Source organism: Somniosus microcephalus, unplaced genomic scaffold (genome assembly GCF_052327205.1).
Source record: "Somniosus microcephalus isolate GS21.2 unplaced genomic scaffold, FLI_Smic_1.0 unresolved_chr1, whole genome shotgun sequence".
Taxonomy (NCBI): Eukaryota; Metazoa; Chordata; class Chondrichthyes; order Squaliformes; family Somniosidae; genus Somniosus; species Somniosus microcephalus.
The window spans coordinates 97,777,079-97,800,753 of NW_028225179.1; the positions used below are offsets into that span (position 1 = coordinate 97,777,079).

Below are 23,675 nucleotides of genomic sequence, written 5' to 3' on the forward strand. Positions count from 1 at the left end.
TGAGTTGCAATGGGCCCAATGGCCTTTTCTTGTACAGAAAATGTCAAACTATATTTTAACACAAGATTTCGCACTGGTCCTCCAGGTTTCTTTGATATAGGCCCATAATTTCCGATTGGCTTTCTGCGTGCGGCCGCCTTCTATCGGGAAAAAATCTACGCCCTTACCTGAGGGCTCCCGCGGTCAGGACTCTTCCGCTCCTGGGCCTCTCCTGGTGCGCGCGCTCAGAGGCCCAGGAATCCCAGGGGTGCAGCCGATTCGCAAGCGTCCCTGAGATCACATGTGCCAGGCGAGCCAATGGGAGAAATGAATCCCCCTTCATACTTTTGTCAGGTCTCTCATTTAGACCTGTCAAAAGTATGAATGGGGATCACTCAAAAAATACACTAAAGCTTTAAATCATTTTTTTTAAATCACGTTTTTTAAATGAGTTAAAATTACATTAAATTAAATATTTTAAACAAAAAATTAATTTTTTGTAAACTATAATTAAAGTTTTTTTTACAGGGCTAAAAATAAACTTATCTTTCTAAAAGTATTTTTACATTATAGATGAGTGAAATTTTTTTTTTTTAACTTTTTTAAACTCGTATGCTGGTAAAAGCTGGCCTTTCGCCTGCTTTTACCAGGTGTAAGATTTTTAAGGGTTTTTTAGCGGGAGGAGGTTCTGCAGGAAGCGGAACTCTCCACCCGCAGAGGCCCTTCTCCAGGGCAGGCGAGCGATCTCCCAATAGGATTCTTGACAGATGGAAGTGCCGGTTTTCAGCGCATGCAGTTCCCATGCCTGAAACCGGCACTTGTGAGGTCCCTACGGCTGTGTACACAACTCATATGCACCCATAGGGATCGCAAAATACGGGCCATTAGTTTAGGAAACATCATTCAGAAAAACCTGGTAAAATGTAAAGAACACCATCCCCGCTCACTGATCGCTACAGGTGTATGCTGGGAAATTAGGCCTAGTTAACAATCCCAGATTGAACCGTCACCATTCAACTCAAAGACCAAGCTCCTGAAAGAGGATGAGGCCTTCAGGTGGACACTTTGGGGAAGGCATTAAAAGATGCAAAATACAATTTACTGGATACAATTAATGATTGTATTGTAAAATACAATGGTTGATATTTTAAAATTTAATCTCTTATTGTGGACAGTGGAATGTTCAGACAACCGCGATTGAAAAATAAAACACACGAAGATGCTTGAGAGATTTGTGGGAACATTGTGGCTAGATTGCATAATTTCAGTTTGATTAGTTTACAAAAATAAACCCTTTTCGATGGACGGGTAGATAGATAGATAGTTAGATAGATAGATAGAATGATAGAACAATAAATAGATAGAGATAGATAGATAGATAGATAGAACGATAGATAGATAGTTAGATAGATAGATAGATAGTTAGATAGAACGATAGATAGATAGATAGATAGTTAGAATGATAGATAGATAGATAGTTAGATAGAACGATAGATAGATAGATAGAACGATAGATAGTTAGATAGAATGATAGCTAGATAGATAGATAGACAGTTAGATAGATAGATAGATAGATAGAACGATAGCTAGATAGATAGATAGACAGTTAGATAGATAGATAGATAGAACGATAGATAGATAGATAGATAGAACGATAGATAGATAGATAGATAGAGATAGGGAGATAGGTAGAGAGATAGATAGATAGAACGATAGATAGATAGTTAGATAGATAGATAGAACGATAGATAGATAGATAGATAGATAGATAGAATGATAGATAGATAGATAGATAGATAGATAGAATGATAGATAGATAGATAGATAAATAGAGATAGGGAGATAGATAGGTAGAGAGATAGATAGCGAGAGAGAAAGAGAGATAGCTAAATAGATAGATAGTTCTAGACACTCCAGCCAGGGGAAACAACCTCTCAGCATCTACCCTGTCAATCCCCCTCAGAATCTTGTATGTTTCAATGAGACCACCTCTCATTCTTCTAAACTCCAGAGAGTGTAGGCCCATTCTACACAATCTCTCATCATAGGACAGCCCTCTCATCCCAGGAATCAATCTAGTGAACCTTCGTTGCACCGCCTCCAAGTAAGTATATCCTTCCTTAGATAAGGAAACAAAACTGTGCACAGTACTCCAGGTGTGGTCGCACCAAGGCCCTGTACAACTGTAGAAAGACTTTCTTACTCTTATACTCCAACCCACTTGCAATAAAGGCCAACATGCCATTTGCCTTCCTTATTGCTTGCTGTACCTGCATGCTAGCTTTTTGTGTTTCTTGCATGAGGACAACCAAATCTCTCTGAACACCAACATTTGAAAGTTTCTCACCATTTAAAAATATTCTGTTTTTCTATTCTTCCTACCAAAGTGAATAATCTCACATCCCTGCATTATTCTCCATCTGCCAACATACTGCCCACTAACTTAGTCTATCTAACTTGCAGACTCTTTGTGTTCTCCTCACAGCTTACTGTTCCAACTAGCTTTGTATCATCAGCAAACTTAGATACATTACACTCGGTCACTTCATCTAGGTCATTAATATAGATTGTAAATAGCTGAGGCCCCAACACTGATTCTTGCAGCACCCCACTAGTTACAGCCTGCCAACCTGAAAAAGCCATTTATCCCTAGTCTCTGTTTTCTGTCCATTGACCAATCCTCTATCCATGCTACTATATTACACCCAATACCATGAGCCCTAATCTGGTGTAAGAACCTTTTATGTGGCACCTTATCGAATGCCTTTTGGAAGTCCAAATATATTACATGCACTGGTTCCCCTTTATCTACCCTGCTAGTTACATCCTCAAGAAACTCTAATAAATTTTTCAAACACAATTTCTCTTTCATAAAACCATGTTCACTCTGCAAAATCATGTTATGATTTTCTAAGATACTTGATACCACTTCCTTAACAATGGATTCCAGCATTTTGCCGATGACTAAAGTCAGGCTAACTTGCCTGCAGTTCCCTGTTTTTTCTCTCCCTCGTTTCTTGAATAGCGGTGTTACATTTGCGACCTTCCAATCTGCTGGGACCATTCCAGAATCTAGGGAATTTTGGAGGATCAAAACCAATGCATCCGCTATCTTTTCAGCCACTTCTTTTAGAACCCTAGGATATAGGCTGTCAGGTCCAGGGGATTTGTCGGCTTTTAGTCCCATTAGTTTCTCTAGTTCTTTTTCTCTACTTATATTAATTACGTTAGACCCTTGGTTCCCCACCATTTTTGATATGCTTTTTGTGTCTTTTACTGTGAAGACACATACAAAATATTTGATTCACGTTTCTGCCATTTCCTTATTCCACACAATAATTTCTCCTGTCTCAGCCTCTAAGGGACCGATGTTGACTTTTAGAAGATAGGAGCAGGAGTAGGCCATTCAGCCCCTCGAGCTTGCTCCACCACTCAATGAGATCATGGCTGATCATCCAAATTCAGTACCCAGTCCCTGCCTTCTCCCCAGATCCCTTGATCCCTTTAGCATTAAGAAATATACCTAACTCCTCCTTGAATATATTTAATGAATTGGCCTCCACTGCCTTCTGTGGTACAGAATTCCACAGGTTCACCACTCTCTGGGTGAAGTAATTCCTCCTCATCTCTGTCCTAAATGGCTTACCACTTATCCTTAGACTGTGACCCCTGGTTCTGGACTCCCCGGCCATCGGGAACATCCTTCCTGCAACTAGTCTGTCTAGCCTTTAGAATTTTATAAGTTTCAATGAGATCCCCTCTCATTCTTCTAAACAGCAGCGAGTATAAGCCCAATCAACCCAATCTCTCCTCATACATCATTCCTGCCATCCCAGGTATCAGCCTGGTGAATCTTCGCTGCACTCCCTCCATGGCAAGAACATCCTTCCTCAGATAAGGTGACCAAAACTGCACACAGTACTCAAGATGTGGTCTCACCAAGGCCCTGTACAACTGTAGCAAGACATCCTTGTTACTGTACTCGAACCCTCTCGCTACAAAGGCCAACATACCATTTGCGTTCTTAATCGCCTGCTGCACCTGCATGCTTACCTTCAGCGACTGGTGAACAAGGGCACCCAGGTCTCGTTGCACTTCCCCTTCTCCCAATCTATTGCCATTCAGATAATAATCTGCCTTCCTGTTTTTGCCACCGAAGTGGATAACCTCGCATTTATCCACATTATACTGCATCTACCATGCATCTGCCCAATCACCCAACCTGTCCAAATCATACTGGAGTTTCTCTGCATCCTCCTCACAGCACACACGCCCACCCAGCTTTGTGTCGTCTGCAAACTTGGAGATATTACATCTAGTTCTCTCGTCTAGATCATTTATATATATTGTGAATAGCTAGGGTCCTAGGACCAATCCCTGCAGTACCCCACTAGTCACTGCCTGCCACTTGGAAAAATACCCATTTATTCCAACTCTTTGCTTCCCGTCTGCCAACCAGTTCTCTAACCAAGTCAGTACCTTGCCCCCAATCCCATGTGCTTTAAATTTACACGCTAATCTCTTATGTGGGACATTATCAAAAGCCTTCTGAAAGTGCAAATACACCACATCCACTTGTTCTCCCTTATCTATTCTATCAGTTACATCCTCAAAAAGTTCCAGTAGATTAGTCAAGCATGATTTACCTTTTGTAAATCCATGTTGACTTTGTCCGATCCTGTCACTGTTTTCCAAGTGCTCTGCTATTACATCTTTTATAATGGACTCTAGCATTTTCCCCACTACTGATGTCAGGCTTACTGGCCTATAATTCCCCGTTTTCTCTCTACCACCTTTTTTGAATAGTGAGGTAAAATTAGCTACCCTCCAATCCATGAGAACTGTTCCAGAGTCTATCGAATTTTGGAAGATGACCAGCAATGCATCTACTATTTCTAGGGCCACTTCCTTAAGTACCCTCGGATGTAGATTATCAGGCCCTGGGGATTTATCAGCCTTCAATCCCGTCAATTGCCCTAAAACCATTTCCCTACAAATACTGATTTCTTTCAGTTCCTGCCTCTCTTTAGGCCCTATGTTCCCTGACATCTCTGGGAGGTTATTTGTGTCCTCCTTTGTGAAGACAGAACCAAAGTATGTATTTAATTGGTCTGCCATTTCTTTGTTCCCCATTATAAATTCCCCTGATTCTGACTGCAAGGGACCTATGCTTGACTTCACCAATCGTTTTCTCTTCACGTATCTATAAACTCTTTTTCTTTTTACATACTTGTAGAAATTCTTACAATCTGCTTTTATATTTCAAGCTAGTTTTCTCTCATATTCTATTTTTTCCCTTTTGATCAATTTTTTTGTTCAACCTTTGCTGTTTTCTGAAACTCTCCCAATTGTCTGGCTTACTTTTTGGGCTATCACCAAGAAAAATGGCCAAGGAAGCTGGCGGATTATCATAAAAACCGAACTGTGTCACTAATGTCTTACAGAGAAGGAAACCTGACACTCTCCATCTGGTCTGGCCTACAAGTGATTGTATCCCACGCAACTCCTAATACAGTCAAGGCACGAAGGGATGGACAATAATTGTTGGCTTGTCAGAGTCGCTCACATAGGAAGAACTAATCATAACATTTTATAATACGCTTGCAGTGATATATATTACTGGTTTACTGATTTAGTATCAGTTTCTTTGCATATTTGATGAATAATTGTAGTTTAGAGACAGTTAACAATCATTTAATGAATGATACTTGTGCCTTAATAATTCTTTGTGTCTGTCTCAAACCGAACCAAAACCTACTAGATCTAATCTACAGTGTCTTCACTCTTAGTTGTTTTCCATCTCTAGACATTCTTAGTAATAATAACTACTGAAATCACATCTCAGTTCAACTTTGGGCGGGGAAGCTAACACACTATATAAAAGTCTGCCCAATCTTCCCTCCATATAAAGCAATGAATGGACAATCAGAAAGCTCCGTTTGGGGAAAGCGCTCTACTCCACCGGAGGTTTTCAGGTATTCACTGCATCAGACAATTCAACAACTCCCAGGTGCAGAGACAGAAACAGCTGGCCCACATCCATCGAATGTGAATGAAATAATCCATTAGGGGTTCCCAATGATCCTTCTTTGCTGCATCTATAGGACTGATACTGAGGGGTTGAATTAGATGTCCATTACATGTTGCTTCATACACAAACATGACAAAGCTTCATTTAGGCGGAACATAACGAACGGATTGGCTAAAGTTTTGTTGTGAAGTCTTGAAATTAAAGTTATGTCAGGTAAGCACTGTGACACACCACTGGGGCACCATCAGATATAATCTGTAAGGAGTCACACTACACCAGGTTATAGTCCAACAGCTTGATTTGAAATCACAAGCTTTCGGAGCGCTGCTCCTTCGTCAGATGAAGTGGAGAAATGCATAAAGACACAGCTTATATAGTCAGAGAATCATGTCAGAAGTTTACAGGTAATCTTTCCAACTGCCATTTATCACACCTCGGCAGAGAGATAATACAGAAATCAAAGGTGTGAATGGTGTCCAAACAGGTCAGTCAGGAAAACATTACATCAAAGAACAATGAGGTGGGGTCACAAGGGGTCAAATATTGCAGATGCTGGGGTCTGTATGAAAAACAAAAAAACAGACAAAAAACATTTTTTTTGCTGGAAATCACAGCAGATCCGGCCGTATCTGTGTAGAGAGAACAAGCCAATGTCGACTCGAGTCTGGATGACCCTGCGTCAGGTGGGGTTACATGTAGCGTGACATGAACCCAAGATCTCGGTTGAAGCCATCCTCATGGGTGCGGAACTTGGCTATCAGTTTCTGCTCGACGATTTTGCGTTGTCGTGTGTCTCGAAGGCCGCCTTGGAGAATGCTTACCCGAAGATCGGAGGCTGAATATCCTTGACTGCTGAAGTGTTCCCCGACTGGGAGGGAACACTCCTGCCTGGTGATTGTTGTGCCATGTCCGTTCATCTGTTGTCGCAGTGTCTGCATGGTCTCGCTGATGTACCATGCTCCGGGGCATCCTTTCCTGCAACGTATGAGGTAGACAACGTTGGCCGAGTCACATGAGTATGTACCATGTACCTGGTGGGTGGTGTCCTCACGTGTGATGATGGTATCTGTGTTGATGATCTGGCATGCCTTGCAGAGGTTGCTGTGGCAGGGTTGTGTTGTGTTGTGGTCGCTGTTCTCCTGAAAGCTGGGTAATGAACGGACACCGCGCAACAATCACCAGGCAGGAGTGTTCCCTCCCAGTCGGGGAACACTTCAGCAGTCAAGGACATTCAGCCTCCGATCTTCGGGTAAGCATTCTCCAAGGCGGCCTTCGAGACACACAACAACGCAAAATCGTCGAGCAGAAACTGATAGCCAAGTTCTGCACCCATGAGGACGGCCTCAGCCGAGATCTTGGGTTCATGTCACGCTACATGTAACCCCACCTGATGCAGGGTCATCCAGACTCGAGTCGACATTGGCTTGTTCTCTCTACACAGATGCGGCCGGACCTGCTGTGATTTCCAGCAAAAAAAAAATGTTTTTTGTCTTTTTTTGTTTTTCATACAGACCCCAGCATCTGCAATATTTGACCCCTTGTGACCCCACCTCATTGTTCTTTGATGTAATGTTTTCCTGACTGACCTGTTTGGACACCATTCACACCTTTGATTGCTGTATTATCTCTCTGCCGAGGTGTGATAAATGGCAGTTGGAAAGATTACCTGTAAACATCTGACATGATTCTCTGACGATATAAGCTGTGTCTTTATGCATTTCTCCACTTCACCTGATGAAGGAGCAGTGCTCCGAAAGCTTGTGATTTCAAATCAAGCTGTTGGACTATAACCTGGTGTTGTGTGACTTCTTACATTTGTCCACCCCAGTCCAACTCCGGCATCTCCACACCACAGATATAATCTGAGATGATATAAAATGTACATAATCAATAGCACAGCGATAGTCATAACCTGAACAATTATGGAACCTTACAACATAGGAGGAGGCCATTTGGCCAATCTAGCCCATGCCAGCTCTTTGAAAGAGCTATTGAATTAGTCCCACTCTCCTGCTTTTTCCCCAAAGCCTGCAATTCTCTTCCCTTCAAGTATTTATACATTTCCCGTTTGAAAGTTATTATTGAATCTGCTTCCACCACCCTTTCATGCAGTACATTCCAGATCACAACAACTCACTGCGTAAAATAAACTCTCCTCATCTCGCCTGTCGTTCTTTTGCCAACTGTTCCTGGGGCTAGGGACAGGGTCACTGGCTAAGGCTTGGAAGCTAAGCAGAGCCAGGCCTGGTTAGTACCTGGAGGGGTGACCATCAGGGAAGACCAGGTGCAGAAGGTCACGGAAGGAGCCCCGAGGAGGGGCGGTTGGTGAGAAGGTCACGGAAGGAGGAGCGGCTGGTGAGCAGGCCCGGGCGTTGGGCTGAAGATTGTCAGACAGGAGGAATGGTGGAAATGGAATGGCGGCGCGCACCGACGCAGTGGCTTTGCTTCTCCCAGTCATGGGAGCTTGCAAGATCACATTTTGTGGTTCATGTACTTGTGCAATGACAATAAAGTTGAATTAGTATTATTAACTACCATAAATCTGAGTCCTTTGGTTACATGACCCTTCTTTCAGTGGCTCCTTATTTACTCTGCCAAATCCCTTCATAATTTTCATCATGTCTATTACAGCTTCACCATCTCTGCTCGAAGGAGAACAATCATAGCTTCTCTAGTCTCCCCACAGAATCACTGACATAATATTCAGGGTCACTGTTGCTATAGATAGGGGCAAACAAATTAAATATCACAAAGTTGATAAGGATGGAATATCAGACGAAGCCTTAGTGTACAAAGCTGTGTTCATAATTCTCTACGTCCGTCTGACATATATTGCTTCCAGATGATGAATTACAGGAAGGAGAACATGTGGGGGTAATTTTAACCTAACCCGGCGAGGACGGGGCGAGTTCAGATCAGACGCCTGTTTACCAATCGCCAGATATGAAGTCAGTAGAAGAATTACAATACAACACATTTGCCTTGATTATCAAACGCTAGAAGTATATAGGTTGCAGTACATAATTTACTCATTTTTGGACATCCCACTTTATGTCACTTAAATTTAATCTTTTCCTGTCACTTCACCATTGCCTGTTTTGCACTGCGTGTGATACCAATTTCCCCCTGGAGAATATAATATAAAATAGTCAGCATGGATTTGTAAAAGGAAGGCCATGTTTAACCACCCTTATTGCATGAGTTGAAGTATTAATGGAAAGAATACACAAGGGCAATGAAGTAGGTGTGATCTACATGGACATTCAGAAGGCCTTCCATAAGGTGCTCGATAAGAAGCTCATGACAAGGGTCAGAGCCTGTGGAGTCAGAGGTCAAGTATCAGAATTGAAAGATGGTTAGAATACAGAAAATGGGGGTGGGTGATAAGAGAAGTTTCCCAGACTGTCAGCAAATGGGAAGCATTGTCCCGTAGGGATCTGTGCTGGGACCAATGTTGTCCACCATAGACATCAATGATTTGGAGGCTGTCGATATATGGGGGATGAATTTGAATTTGGTGATCAGCCATCCATTATACATTTCCTGGGAGGTGTTTTACCTCCTGGTGTCTAAATTTGCACATGATACCAATTGGGGTGTCCAGCCAATAATGTGGAGGACTGCACTAAAATACAAGAAGACACAAACAGGCTTGCAGAGTGGGCAGATAAATGACAAATGAAATTTAATATAGCTAAGTGTGTGTTGGTTTATTTTGGTAGGAGGAATAAGGAGGTTAATTATTCCTTGGAAGGTAAGAAACTAAATGTGGTAGAGGAACAAACAGATCTGGAAACACAGATGCACAAATCCTTCAAAGTAGCAACGGAAGCTGATAAGACCATAAAAAAGTGTGAACAAAGTACTGTGGTTCATTTCTAGCAGAACAGAACATAAAAGTGGAAAGTCATGTTACATTTATACAGAGTCTTGGTTAGACCAGACTTGGAGTACTGTGGGCAGTTCTGGTCTCCATGCTACAAAAAGGATATTGAAGAACTGGGGAATGTACAGAAAATATTTGCAAGGATGTTATCAGAATTGGGAGGACACAACTATCAGGAAAGATTGGACTGGGCTGGGGCTGGTTTCTTATAGACACTGATAGAATAAGTAAAGAATTTCGGAGGCATTTTCTTACACACAGAGAGCTGAGAGTGTGGAACTCGCTGCCACGTGGAATGGTTAAACAGAGAGCATTGCTATATTTAATAATGGGCTTGATGCATACCTGAGGGAGGAGGGAATATAGGGAGAGACAGGGGCAGGGCGTGAAGCAGTAATTAGCTAAGGATAACACCCCTGTGGAGTATAAACACCAGATAGACCAGTGAGGCGAATGGTCTGTTCCTGTGTTGAAGATTCTAACATGTAATTCTATGTACGATAGCAAAACAGTCCATAAGGGTGACCCCGAGCTTCCGGTCGCCTGTCATTTTAATTCAACGCTCCATTCCCACTCGGACCTCACCGTCCTTGGCCTCTTGTATTGTTCCACGGAAGCTCAACGTAAACTCGAGGAACAGCACCTCATCTTCTGATTAGGCACTCTGCAGCCTTCCGGACTCAATATCGAGTTCAACAATTTCAGATCATAACCTCGGCCCCTATTTCATTTTTTCTTGTAATTTTTCCACTCCTTTCCCCCCCCCCCTTTCCTTTTGTTTCGCTCTCACACCTGGCAGCTATCCCTTGCCCTGCCAGTGCACTTTACACCCAATCTCAGCCTATTACCATCTCGTCTAGCTTCTAACACCTTTTATTGTCTCTTTTTTACTTCTTTTGTTTCTTTTATTCTTTTGTCCGATCGCAGCCCTGCCTCCGATCTATCTTTTCTTTCCAGTTTTGAAGAAGGGTTCGACCCGAAACGTCAACTCAAATTTCTGTCCATGGATGTTGCCTGACCTGCTGAGTTTTTCCAGCATTTTCTGTTGTTATGTAATTCTATGTGATCGGTTCAGACAACACGGATGCAGAAGTTTGGTAGAGTCATGGCAGAGCACGAGTTATCGGAGGAGTAATTGGATTCACTTTGATATCAAATTTGGTTCTGTACAAATATACAATAACAGAAAAGTAAAGAAATAAGTTTACAGTTTAAAGTGATCATGAAACAATTGTTGTGCTCTCAGGGAACTTGGAAGTTCCACAGAATCTTGAATTGAGGAAGTTCTACAAATGCAATGCTAATTCTTTCAGAGGAAGTGAAACTACAAGAGGAAGAGCCTCCAGGCATGAATCATTCTCGGGGCTGACAGTCGCATATGTTACAAAACCTAGGGCTCGCATTTGAAAAATAATATTGTAAAATGCTGATGTCTTAATGTACAGAGCAGTAAATGGATAAAATGCCAATTTCACCCACGGGACCATGAGAGTGTTTGGGGAAGTGGAAACATGGGAAAGTTAGACAAGTTAGTGGGACAGCCTAGTTTAAAAAGACTTAAACAATTGCTGGGAGAAATGTAATCAGACATCTTTCCCTGGTTTGGTTTTTACACTTTCTCTTTGAATTTCCCTCTCATTCTGTGACCTTGCCCTCCTCCAGGGGAGGTGGTACCTGATGCTGAGACAGGGTTCTGCGGGTGCCTGTGGCCTCTCCCATTTCTCTGATGAGATCACCTTTCAGGTGCGAGCCCATAGAATGAGAATAAGCAGGATATTCCACTGTGAGGGGCAGTGCATCGCAGCCCAGACCGATCCAACATAGGTGCACAAGGATCTTCCAGCGGCTGCTCACTCAACATCGACCAGCAATGTGTACCTGGGATCTGCCAGCCCATAACACAGAGGCTAATTCTAATCTCACATGCCAGTAGGTCGCAGCCTTCGTAGAAATAACAACCTCAACACAGATCAGAGGGACACATCTATTCTTTGTTGGAGATGGAAAATACCAAAAAAGCAACATTTTGTAATTGCCCACCTTGAATGAATACTGTGCATATTCACAACAAACTGTTGCAACTTGTTTCACTAACCACCCATCAAGGTTAGAGTTCTGTTCCCAAACCATGAAAATGCAACCAAGAAACCGGTGCTTCTGATGTCACTGTTGACCTTGCCTGGCATTCTACACAAGGTGATGACCAAGGGGCAGATTTCCGTCTTTACCGCCTGGATATTTAGCCTCACCTGGTGGAGCACAGAGTAAAACCAGATGGAGAGGCTCCCACACCATTTGCAGAACCCGCCTGGTTTCCCTTCAAGAACATCTAGCACCGAGAGCATTATTCCAGTGAAGTGGGATCGAGGCTTGGGGAAAACTGGACCAAGGTGCCCAGACATCATTCATCTCCATCTATCTGTAATTCATGCATTCTCTCCTTACTGATAGAAATCTCTGGTTTTATATAATTCATAGATATATAAGAAGATTTAGCGTAATTTAGGAAGTGGAATAATTGAGATGGTTGGAGCATCCTAGAATAATTCAGTTCCAATTTGAAAGTCACTACATTTGGTCCTTATTTTCACTCAGTACTTTGACTTTTACAGCACAGAAGCACAAACTAATGTCAGATCAAGTGTAACGTATGCTGGAATTTAAAAAAATGCAATATTAGCCCACACGCCGCTGCTGTAATGACAGCCACAGTTTAGGGCAATTTTAACCTAAGTGGCTGGGTGGGATAGAAACATAGAAACATAGAAGATAGGAGCAGGAGTAGGCCATTCGGCCCCTCGAGCCTGTTCTGCCATTTAAGGATATCATGACTGATCATCCAAATTCAATACCCTGTCCCTGCTTTCTCCCCATATCCCTTTAGCCTTAAGAAATATATCTAACTCCTTCTTGAATATATAAGTTGGCCTCAACTGCCTTCTGTGGTAGAGAATTCCACAGGTTCACCACTCTCTGGGTGAAGAAATTCCTCCTCATCTCAGTCCTAAATGGCTTACCCCTTATCCTTAGACTGTGACTATTGCGTTTGCAAAGATAATCCAGAGACCGTCAGTGAGTTCAGTTCATGCTGCTTTTAATATGGCTGCCACACACACACACTTCCAGGCACAAGCAATCGAATACCTATACACAATACAATGATCACAGCACCATCAACTCCATGTGCTCAGGCCAAGGCAATCGAGTACCTATCACCAAATGTCAGACATAACATTTCCTCCCCCCTCACAGAATTTCAAACATGAAATGTAGTGACAAAGTCCTGTAGGTGGCCAGGGCGAGAACGCGTACGAACAGGCCGAGGTGCAGACTGGTGAAGAGCCGGCCGAAGTGGGGACTGGTGAGGAGCAGGCTGAGGCACAACATCTGCTTGAGGGTTGGCTGGCTGAGCCACATGTGCATCCCGCCACTCTGGGGGTAAGGCTTGGGGGTTAGGTCCGTATAATCCCACATCAGGGGGTGCTGGCACCTTCTGAAGGCGGCTGGCATGCCACCAAGAGCCATCAGTGAGGCAGAAAGTGGCTGGTCCATGTTGGTGGCTGATTTGGAGAGGGGAGGACCAGAATGATGCCATCTTATTATTGCGGTGAGGCCTGCGGACTCTGACCCAATCGGAGACTGAGATGTTGGGTGCCTTGGCCCTCTTCGACTGGTCGAAGCGGAGTTTCATCTTCTCCTGCTGTCTAGCAACTGTGGCTTGTGCCGGTGGAGCAGGGCTCTGAGCTAGCGAGGGGCAGAGCCCGCCAAGGGGCAGCATGGGCTCACGGCCTAGCATGAGGGATGCGGGTGAGACCCCTGTAGTGGAATGCTGGGAGGCTCTGTAGTGCAGCAGTGTGTGGAGGAGGGCCTTGTCAAACGCACACCCCTGGGATAGGTGTGCTCTGAGGCCATTTTTCAGAGTCTGGTTAAAACGCTCCACCCCCCATTTGACTCGGGGTGGTAGTACGCTGTGCAAATGTGACGGATGCCCTTGCTCTCAAGGTAAGAGGAGAGTTCCGAAGAGACCATTTGGGGGCCATTGTCTGTGGTGATGGCCTTTGGATGCCCCCAGCGGGAGAAGAGGGACTCAAGGATATCAATGATGACCCGAGAGGTGACGGAGCCCACGGCAGTGACCTCTGGCCATTTTGAGTGCAGGTCATAGGTCACCACTAGGAACCGTTGATGGTGGGAGACACCATGGATCTCCCCGCAGATGTCCAGCTGCAGGTGCTCCCAGGGCTGAGAGGGCCAGGCAAGGGGTTGCAGGGGTGGGGGAGCTTGGTGGCCAGTCTTGCCACTTACAAGGCAGGCTGCACAGTCCTTGACCAGGGCCTCGATTTCCCTGTCGATACCCGGCAACCACACTAGGTCTCGGCATCGTTGTTTGAGCTTCACTATGCCCAAGTGGCCCTCATGCGCCATGGATAAAACACGTGCACAAAGGGACCACAGCGCAGAGCCCACATGCAACACAGGAGTCATTCCAGCAGGAGAGCTCCTCTTTAACTCTGGAGTAGGCAGACAGTTCCTCAGGCACCTTGCGAGGCCAGCCATCTCTGATGAAGGTGCACAGCTGGGAGAGGGCCGGATCCTGTTCAGAGGCCTCTTTGAGCTCCTGCAGAGAGACTGTGGTTTGGAGAGGCGTGTGCAGCATCTGGACGATATCCTGTTCCACCTGTTCAGACCCGACGAGTGGGGCTGGGGCAGAGACAGTGCGGGAGAGCAGATCTGCAACAACATTGTCACGTCCTGGTGTGAACTGGAGACTGAAATTGTATTGGCGGAGGTGGTCAGACCAGCGGTGTAGACGCAGTGGTCTGTGGCCCGTGCCGGATGTTGACAGCAGGGCAGTGAGAGCCTGGTGATCGGTTCGCAGGGTGAAGGCACAGCCATACGTGTACAGGTGCCACCGCTCACATGCCCAGACGCACGCCAGCACCTCACGTTCGCCTACTGAGTACTTCTGTTTGGTGGGGCTAAGGGCTCGGGAGGCAAAGGTGATTGGTTTCTCCACTCCATTCTGTAGCTGCGATAACACCGCCCCCACAGCTGCAACGGATGCGCCGCAGGTGACGAGGGTGGGGCTGGCGACGTCAAAGTGAGCCAACACTGGAGGCGACGTGAGCTGCGATTTGAGGAGGTGAACAGCTTGCATACAAGCTTGTGACCACACCCAGGGCTCATCCTTTCACAGGAGCTGGCACAGTGGGGCTGTGGTGGCTGAGTACTGGGGCAAAAACTTCAGGTAGTACCCAGTCATGCCAAGGAAGGAGGCAACCTGTGCTGCAGAGCTGGGTTCTGGGATGCTGTGAATGGCATCCATGTTTGACTGGAGTGGGGATATACCATCAGCCGACAACCGAAACCCCACAAATTCGATCTCTGAAACAGCAAAGACACACTTTTCACCATTCAGTGTGAGCTTGTGTTTTGCTGGAGCTGTGAAAACTCTGTGAAGGCGTTCGTCGTGAGTGGAGGTCGAGGGCCCATGCATGACAATGTCATCCAGGTAGATGGCCACCCCAGGAATGCCCGCGAGCACAGAGGCCATCACCTTTTGGAAGCAGCTGGGTGCAGAGCTAAGTCCAAATGGCATCCTGGTGTACCGAAAGATGCCAGCATGTGTCACAAAAGCAGTGAGGTCCCTGCTGCTGGGGTGGAGGGGAACCTGTAGATAGCCCTGTCGAAGGTCCAGTTTCGAGAACAGGATGGAACCATAGAACTGCGCTGTGAGTTCCTCTGATGTGGGCAGTGGATACTTGTCAGGGATTACAGCCTTATTCACTGCTCGAAGATCGACACAGATGCGTAGACCACCTGACTTTTTTGTTGCGACCACCAGGTTGGAGACCCATGGGGAGGCATCAACTGGTTCGATGATGCCGGCTTCCAGTAGCTGCTTTAGTTCAGCTGTGACCCCATCACGGAGAGCAAGTGGGATGCGGTGCAGTGGCTGAATGACAGGGGTAACGGTGGAGTCAACCATGGGCTGGTGGGTGAAGGCAGTCAGGCAGCCCAGACCCTCGAAGGGTGCTGGCCATGTTTGGTGCCACGGTGAGGCGACGTGCAGAATTGCAGACCCGCCGGTGTCCAAGAGAGAAAAACCCAGGTCAGTGAAAAGATCCAGTCCCATCAGGTTAGCTCCTTAGCGTGCCACATGAAAACAAAAATCTGGCAAAACTTTTGTTCCATAGCGTACAGTGAGGTTGACTGAGCCCACTAGTCCAATTTATGAATTACCATACCCGCAAAGGGTAGTGGAGGGCGCAGAGAGTGGCAGGGAGCTGAAAAAGCATTTGAATGTGTCCACATTCAGCAGTGAGACGCTGGCACCGGTATCGAACAACAGCGGGATGCACACATCATTCAGGTTAATTGTGCATGATTTGAAAGCCACTAATGGCCCAGAGCTCACGTTGTGAATTGTCGGCCAACTGCTTGAGGACTGAGAGTGTTCATCTGTAGCAACAGGGGCAGAGCGGCAGACCTTGGCAAAGTGATTTTGTTTTCCACAATTGCGACAGGCTTGGCCGCGCGCGGGGCAATTCTGCACTCTGGTATCATGTGAACGAGATCCGCAGTTTCCACACTGTTGCCATGGTAGCACGCGTTGCTGCCATCGCGCGAGCATTACCGTGTCAGAGCTGTCGGGGCTGAGGGCACTGTCACTGGGTGTGTGTGCTGGTTTCGCTGCACATTCGGCTGCAGACTCCACTTGAAAGGCAATGTTGACTGCCTGTGACAACGACAGATCGTCGGACTCGAGTAACAGTCTTTCACGCACTCTCACGTTGTTTGTGTGCTCTATTAGTTGATCACGCACCATCTCATCTTGTAATGCACCGAACTTGCACGAGTTAGCTAACCCCCTCAAATTAGCCACATATTGATGCACTGACTCGCCGAGGAGTTGGTGACGCTGTCTAAAAATGAATCGCTGCAGAAGGGCACTTTGTGGGGCAGAGAAGTGTGTGCTTAACAGAGCCACAGCCTCATCATATGTTTGGATTGAGTCTGCTGTGCACAATGTCCCAAGAACACGCTGGCCCTCCGCTCCCAAGCAATGGGATAACAGTGCCTTTTTCCAAGCCGTACTCACAGTTTCTAGTCCAAGAGCAATGAGATAGGTTTCAAAGGACTGTAACCAGCGAACCCATGGGATCGGGGGCTCACCGGGTAGTGCAAGGAAGGGAGGAGGTGGTGGAAGAGAGATTTCAGCCATCCTTGTCGCCAAATATTGCGTTTGCAAAGATAATCCAGAGACCGTCAGTGAGTTCAGTTCATGCTGCTTTTAATATGGCTGCCACACACACACACTTCCAGGCACAAGCAATTGAATACCTATACACAATACAATGGTCACAGCACTATAAACTCCATGTGCTCAGGCCAAGGCAATCGAGTACCTATCACCAAATGTCAGACATAACAGTGACCTCTGGTTCTGGACTCCCCCACCATCAGGAACATCCTTCCTGAATCTAGTCTGTCTAGTCCTGTTATAATTTTATAAGTTTCAATGAGACCCCCTCTCATTCTTCTAAACTCTAGTGAATATTAGCCTAATCGACCTTCATACGTCATTCCTGCCATCCCAGGTATCACTCTGGTGAATCTTCGCTGCACTCCCTCCATGGCAAGAACATCCTTCCTCAGATAAGGCGACCAAAACTGCACACAATACTCAAGGTGTGATCTCACCAAGGCCCTGTACAACTGCAGCAAGACATCCTTGCTCCTGTACTCGAATCCTCTCGCTATGAAGGCCAACATACCGTTTGCCTTCTTAACCACCTGCTGCACCTGCATGCTTACCTTCAGCGGCTTGTGCACAAGGACACCCAGGTCATGTTGGGCAGCACGGTGGCATAGTGGTTAGCACTGTTGCTTCACAGCGCCAGGGACCCGGGTTCGAATCCAGCCTCGGGCGACTGTCTGTGTGGAGTTTGCACATTCTCCCCGTGTTTGCGTGGGTTTACTCCGGGTGCTCCGGTTTCCTCCCACAGTCCAAAGATGTGTGGGTTAGGTTGATTGGCTATGATAAATTGATCCTTAGTGTTAGGGGGATTAAATACGTGGGGATAGGGTGGGATATGTGTTGGGATCGGGTGGGATATGTGTCGGTGCAGGCTCGATGGGCCGAAATGGCCTCTATCTGCACTGTGTGGTTTCTGTGATTTCTGTGTTGCACTTCCCCTTTTCCCAATCTATTGCCATTCAGATAATAATCTGTCTTCCTGCTTTTGTCACCAAATTGGATAATCTCACATTTATCCACATTATACTGCATCTGCCATGCATCTGCCCAATCACCCAACCTGCACAAATCATACTGAAGTTTCTCAGCATCCTCCTCACAGCACACACGCCAACCCAGCTTTGTGTCATCTGCAAACTTGAAGATATTACATCTAGTTCCCTCGTCTAGATCATTAATATATATTGTGAATAGCTGGGGTCCTAGGAACGATCCCTGCAGTACCCCACTTGTCACTGCCTGCCACTCAGAAAAAGATCAGTTTATTCCAACTCTTTTGCTTCCTGTCCGCCAACCAGTTCTCTGTCCAAGTCAGTACCTTACCCCTAATCCCATGTGCTTTAACTTTGCATGCCAATCTCTTATGCGGGACCTTATCGAAAGCCTTCTGAAAGTCCAAATACACCACATCCACTGCTTCTCCCTTATATATTCTACCAGTTGCATCCTGAAAAAATTCCAGTAGATTAGTCAAGCATGATTTACCTTTTGTAAATCCATGTTGATTTGTCCGATCCTGTCACTGTTTTCCAAGTGCTCTGCTATTACATCTTTTATAATGGACTCTAGCATTTTCCCCACAATTGATGTCAGGCTTATGGTACAATTCCCCGTTTTCACTCTACCACCTTTTTGAATAGTGGGGTTACATTAGCTACCCTCCAATCCATGGGAACTATTCCAGAGTCTATAGAATTTTGGAAGATGACCAGCAATAATCCCCAGGGGGCGGGTGGAACGCTGCTTTCCCGCTCCCGTGCAATATTGCTCTCCAGTGACTTCAATGGAGAGTAAAATTGGGCGCCGGTGTAAAACCAGCATTTCACCCAATCCCGTTAGTTGTTCGGCCGGGCGGGCTAGAATAAAATTGGCCCATGGGGTCAGAAAGAGTTTAATTGCCGTGATATGAACTTCAATGGTTCACTGTATTGAGGTTGAAGAAGCTGAATAGTTTATGACTCGACTCTCTGCGGCAATGAGGGCGTTTACCGCGAGATTCAGGCGATATATTCATTATGTGGAGATGCCGGTGTTGGACTGGGGGGAACAAATGTGAGAAGTCACACAACACCAGGTTATAGTCCAACAGCTTTATTTGAAATCACAAGCTTTCGGAGCGCTGCTCCTTCTTCAGACTTCACCTGATGAAGGAGCAGCGCTCCGAAAGCTTGTGATTTCAAATAAAGCTGTTGGACTATAACCTGGTGTTGTGTGAATTCTGATATATTTATTGTTATCAATTATACAACATAACCCCCGGAGCGCTGTTTTAAACATATTTCTAACCGCCCGCCGTGTGTTGTCCATGGCCACATGGCGCAGGCCTTGGACTGCGAGTCAGTTTCGGTGCTGCTCACGGTTCAGGGACAGCCCTGGACAGCCAGTGATGGATCTTTACTGCGATTGGACGGTGAGCTCCCGCACTGCCCACTTGTGAGTGAAGCTGGGCTCGGTTCCATTCAAGGTGTTCAGTCTTGCTCTGTCACTGGGAGAGACGGCGGGTGGACGGACGGACGGGACGGCATGTTTCTGTCACTTGTACTGAGTTTCTCCCGCCTACAAGCGGCCCTGTCTGGTGAGTAGCCGGTTCCTGCTGCATCATTGAATGTCTCCAGGCTCACCCTCTGATCTTAGACTGTAACCCATAGGGCTGTCGGTCTAATCAGGTGCTTCACACAGGGAAACTGGGCAGTGAGTGCAGAAGTGAAGCGATGAAGCCGGATTGGAATCTCCATCCTGCTTCTCAGACTCGCTTCTCCCTTTGCTTGGATTAGATGATGTCCATTACTGTCCGGACAGCCTGACATTACCGCCCAGTTACTGTGACAGCTTCTATGTTCGCTCTGATAAGCAGGAGGTGGACGGACATTATGTTCCCGCTAAGGGGCTTGCGGGTACGGAAATGTCAGTATAACTGCGAGCCAAGTCCCGACCTGACCCCCGAGTGACCCAGAGCCCAGCGGCGAGACTCCTGCAGGAAAGCGGCTCAGTCAGTTCGGGTTCACACCTGTTTCAGTGTAACTCCAGCCGGCGGGAAGCTGCATTTTAAAAGCTTCATTCTACCTCCTGGGAACTTGGAAAACCTTTTAAACCTCCCAATAAATCGGACAAATCATTAAAAACACAGAGGGAGGGGCTCACTATTATCACAGGGGGAAATGGGATCCAGCGACCCGGGAACATCTTTTACACTTTCCGATTCGCTTTAGAATGAAGCTTTGAGGCGATCCGTGCAGGTTCGGGTGAAGATTGAGCTCCCAGAGTTAACCTCTCTGTCTCTTTCACACTGACCTGCTGCATATTTGCAACATTTGCTGTTTGTAGCGGATTCCCACCATGTGCGGTTCCATTCGGGCTCATGTTGACTCTGTGCGATGGTGTAAAGAGGGCGAGAGCGAGTCGGCCGCCCGTTTCCCATCTTTCTCCCCGTTTCCCCCTTTTATTGAGTTCAATGGCAGTAAAAATCTGGAGAGCTGTAAAAGGGGCGGCCGACTGGCTATCGCCCGTTTTACTATCGCACAAAGTCCAGATCGAGCCCACTGACTGTTGGAATTGATCGGCGCCTGCTGCTCACAGCCTGGAGCTGTTCGGGGTGAACACCAGAGGCAGCTTTCGGCACCTGTTACAGCTGCTGTGGAAGAAAGAGAGAAAGAAAGACCCGCATTTCTACCGCGCCTTTCACCACCGCAGGAACTCTCAAAACTCCCAGCCCTGCCCGGATTGGCTGACATGTGACTCCAGTCCCACACCAACCTGATTGGCTCTTAGCCGCCCTCTGAAGTAACCCAGTAACCCGCCATTGGACAATAAATGCCGGCCTGGCCACCGGCACCCACATCAGGAAATAGTCCGCCAAGATGTCATTGCCTTGAAACCTGGGAAAGGTCAGGCTGGAGCTGAAGAGTTTATAACAACGGGGGGGAATTCACTACATGACATTTCTCTGACACACAATCCCTTCAGTGAGTTAAAAGACGATCGTTTCTGCTGAAAGTCCGGGAGAAATCCCAGTAATTTTCGCCACAAGTCGGGGGGTTTCCACTGGCCCTGTTATCACAAAAGACAAATCCTCTGATGATGATGGTTTAAATTCTGCTTTGCGCAACGTTTCTCGCTTCCATTCGTCTTTTCGGAAATTGGATTCGATTTACAGACAATACGGAATTATCCACAATCCCGTGTGCTGCTCTGGTCAACTATCCAGCAATGTGTCAATGGGCAATTCGACCCTGGGGGCATCACAAGCCAGACTGACGCTTTACTCAGCCGATCCTCACACTGTCAACCGCTAAATCAGGGGCTGGTGACTGATAGTTGGAGGTGGGTTTATTTGCCCGATTGCTCACTACTTCAGGGAAATATAACAAGAATTTCCCAATCCTGAACCACGCCCAAACTGCAGATGAGGAAATTCTGCACCTTCAGTCCGGGATATTTTCCTACCATTGAAATACATGGTCAAAGAATCACGGGCTGATGGTGTAGAACTTCATGATGCGGCCTGCTGGCCTGCACCAGAGGCGCTGAAGTCGGCAATGGGCCTCGTTTTAGCTGTTTGGTTTAAAACATGGGTCTGGAAATTGGGCCACGGTCACTTTTAGGCCGCAGGGTGGTGGTGGGGCCGTGGGGCGGGTGGTGTAGTTCCCACTCCCCATGCCTGAATGGTGAGGCCCGAGGCTACACTGAACAATCCCACCTCCTGTCTCTGCAAAGATAACCGCCAGTTCCAAAATGCTGTATTGTCTGAATGGAAACAACATTTGATCTCAGGGCCCAGCACAACGTTAAAAGCTAAAATCTTTCAGGTACATAAACTAGATTTACCTGACAGATTTCCAGCCCCTAATTGAATGTTTACCGCATAACAATGCTACAGAAATGTGATTCGATATCTGTCACTTTCATATATTTCAGAGGACTTTTAATTCAGGAATACAATCGAAGAGAAGAAAAGAGAGAGAGAAAAATAGACAGGGACAGAGAGAAAAAGACAGGGACAGAGAGAGTGTGAGAAAGAGTGAGAGACACAAAGATACAGATAAAGAAAGAGATAGAAAGGAGCGACTCCGAGAAGGAAATAAATAGACAGAGACACAATGAAAGTCAGAGAGACAGAGATAGGGGAAAAGAAAATCATAGAGAGTCACAGAAAAAGAGAGAGACATGGACAGAGAGAGAAAAAGAGACAGGGGCAGTAATGTGTGAGAGAGAGGTAGGGACAGAGAGGGAGAGCGAGAGTGAGAAAGAGAAATAGGGACATAGATCAAGGCAGGGACAGTGAGGGAAAGTGAGACAGAGAGAGAGAGAGGAAAAGCGAGACAGAGAAAGAGAGGGAAAGAGAGAGAGACAGAGAGAGGGGGAAAGAGAGATAGACAGAGAGAGAGAGACTAACAGAGAAATAGAGAGAGACAAGAACAGAGATAGGGAGAGACAGGGAGAGTGAGAGTGACAAAGAGAAAGAGAGACAGGCACAGAGAGTGAGAGAGATGAAGGAACCGAGTGAAAGAGACAGATAGAAGGAGAGAGAGAGAAGGAAGAGAATGAGAGATGGGGACAGACAGAGAAAGGTGAGTCAAAGACCGTCTAACAGTTACAGGCACAGGACTCAGTAAAGCAGGGAAACATTCCAGTTCCAATGAAGCTCAACGTAAGCTTGAGGAACAGCACCTCATCGTTCGATTAGGCACTTTACAGCCTTCTGGACTCAACATAGAGTTCAACAATTTCAGACCATAATCTCTGCCCCTATCCTTTTTTCCATTTATTTGTTTTTCTCTCTCCCACATGGCAGCTGTCTTTCATTCTGCCAGTGCCATTTACACTTCATCTAGAGCTATCTTTTGTTTCTTAACTTGTCACATTACCATCTCCTTTTGCCTTGCACCATCTCTTATTCTCTCCTAATGTATCTTAATCTCTCCTGCCTTCCATCCTATCACAGACCTTCCCTTTTGTCCTTTCCTTCCCTCCCCACATTCTGTTAAGTCTGTGTGTGAAATAAAGAATAGATTTGCCTTCCAAAGCTAGGCTTTATTAACTTTAAAATCTGCAGCACATCTTCCCACATCCAGTCCCAACCAAAGCTGGAAAAGAACTGAATTTAAGGTGGCCACAACACATCATGTGATCATCAACTACCAACGAGATTACAACATATATCCCAAGGCAGTTAACAAACAACCAATCACAATACTTTTACTAAACAAGGAATAATCACCACATTCACCACTCCTTTTAAAATATACTCCAACCTAAATAACCTTTACAATTTATAATTAATTATTTACAACTAAAACTATGCACAACAAGAATAAAACTGTTCACATGACACAATACTAAATGAACAACAACAAATAGTAACATTGCACATAAGTATTAAGTATCTCTCAACTAAAACAATATACTATAATATTTCAACAATTTTAAAACATTACTATCAATTTAAAAGTCCATTTTCAATCGGTCGACCGGATATCTTGTTCGTGTCGACCTTCTTAACCTTGGTGAAATTCCTTGCC

General features: G+C 45.8%; 1 protein-coding gene and 1 pseudogene across 1 annotated transcript in view; both read left to right on the top strand.

The window, feature by feature from the left end:
* Positions 1 to 23,675, top strand: part of LOC147095639 (zinc-binding protein A33-like) — a 359,972-nt pseudogene that overhangs the window by 43,501 nt on the left and 292,796 nt on the right.
* LOC147095640 (class I histocompatibility antigen, F10 alpha chain-like) overlaps positions 19,624 to 23,675 on the top strand; it is a 74,804-nt gene continuing 70,752 nt past the window's right edge. Inside the window, exon 1 of the mRNA XM_085974714.1 lies at positions 19,624 to 19,732. Within this exon, the coding sequence (XP_085830840.1) occupies positions 19,681 to 19,732 (52 nt within the window). The 5' untranslated portion in view covers positions 19,624 to 19,680. The remainder of the gene's footprint in view (positions 19,733 to 23,675) is intronic.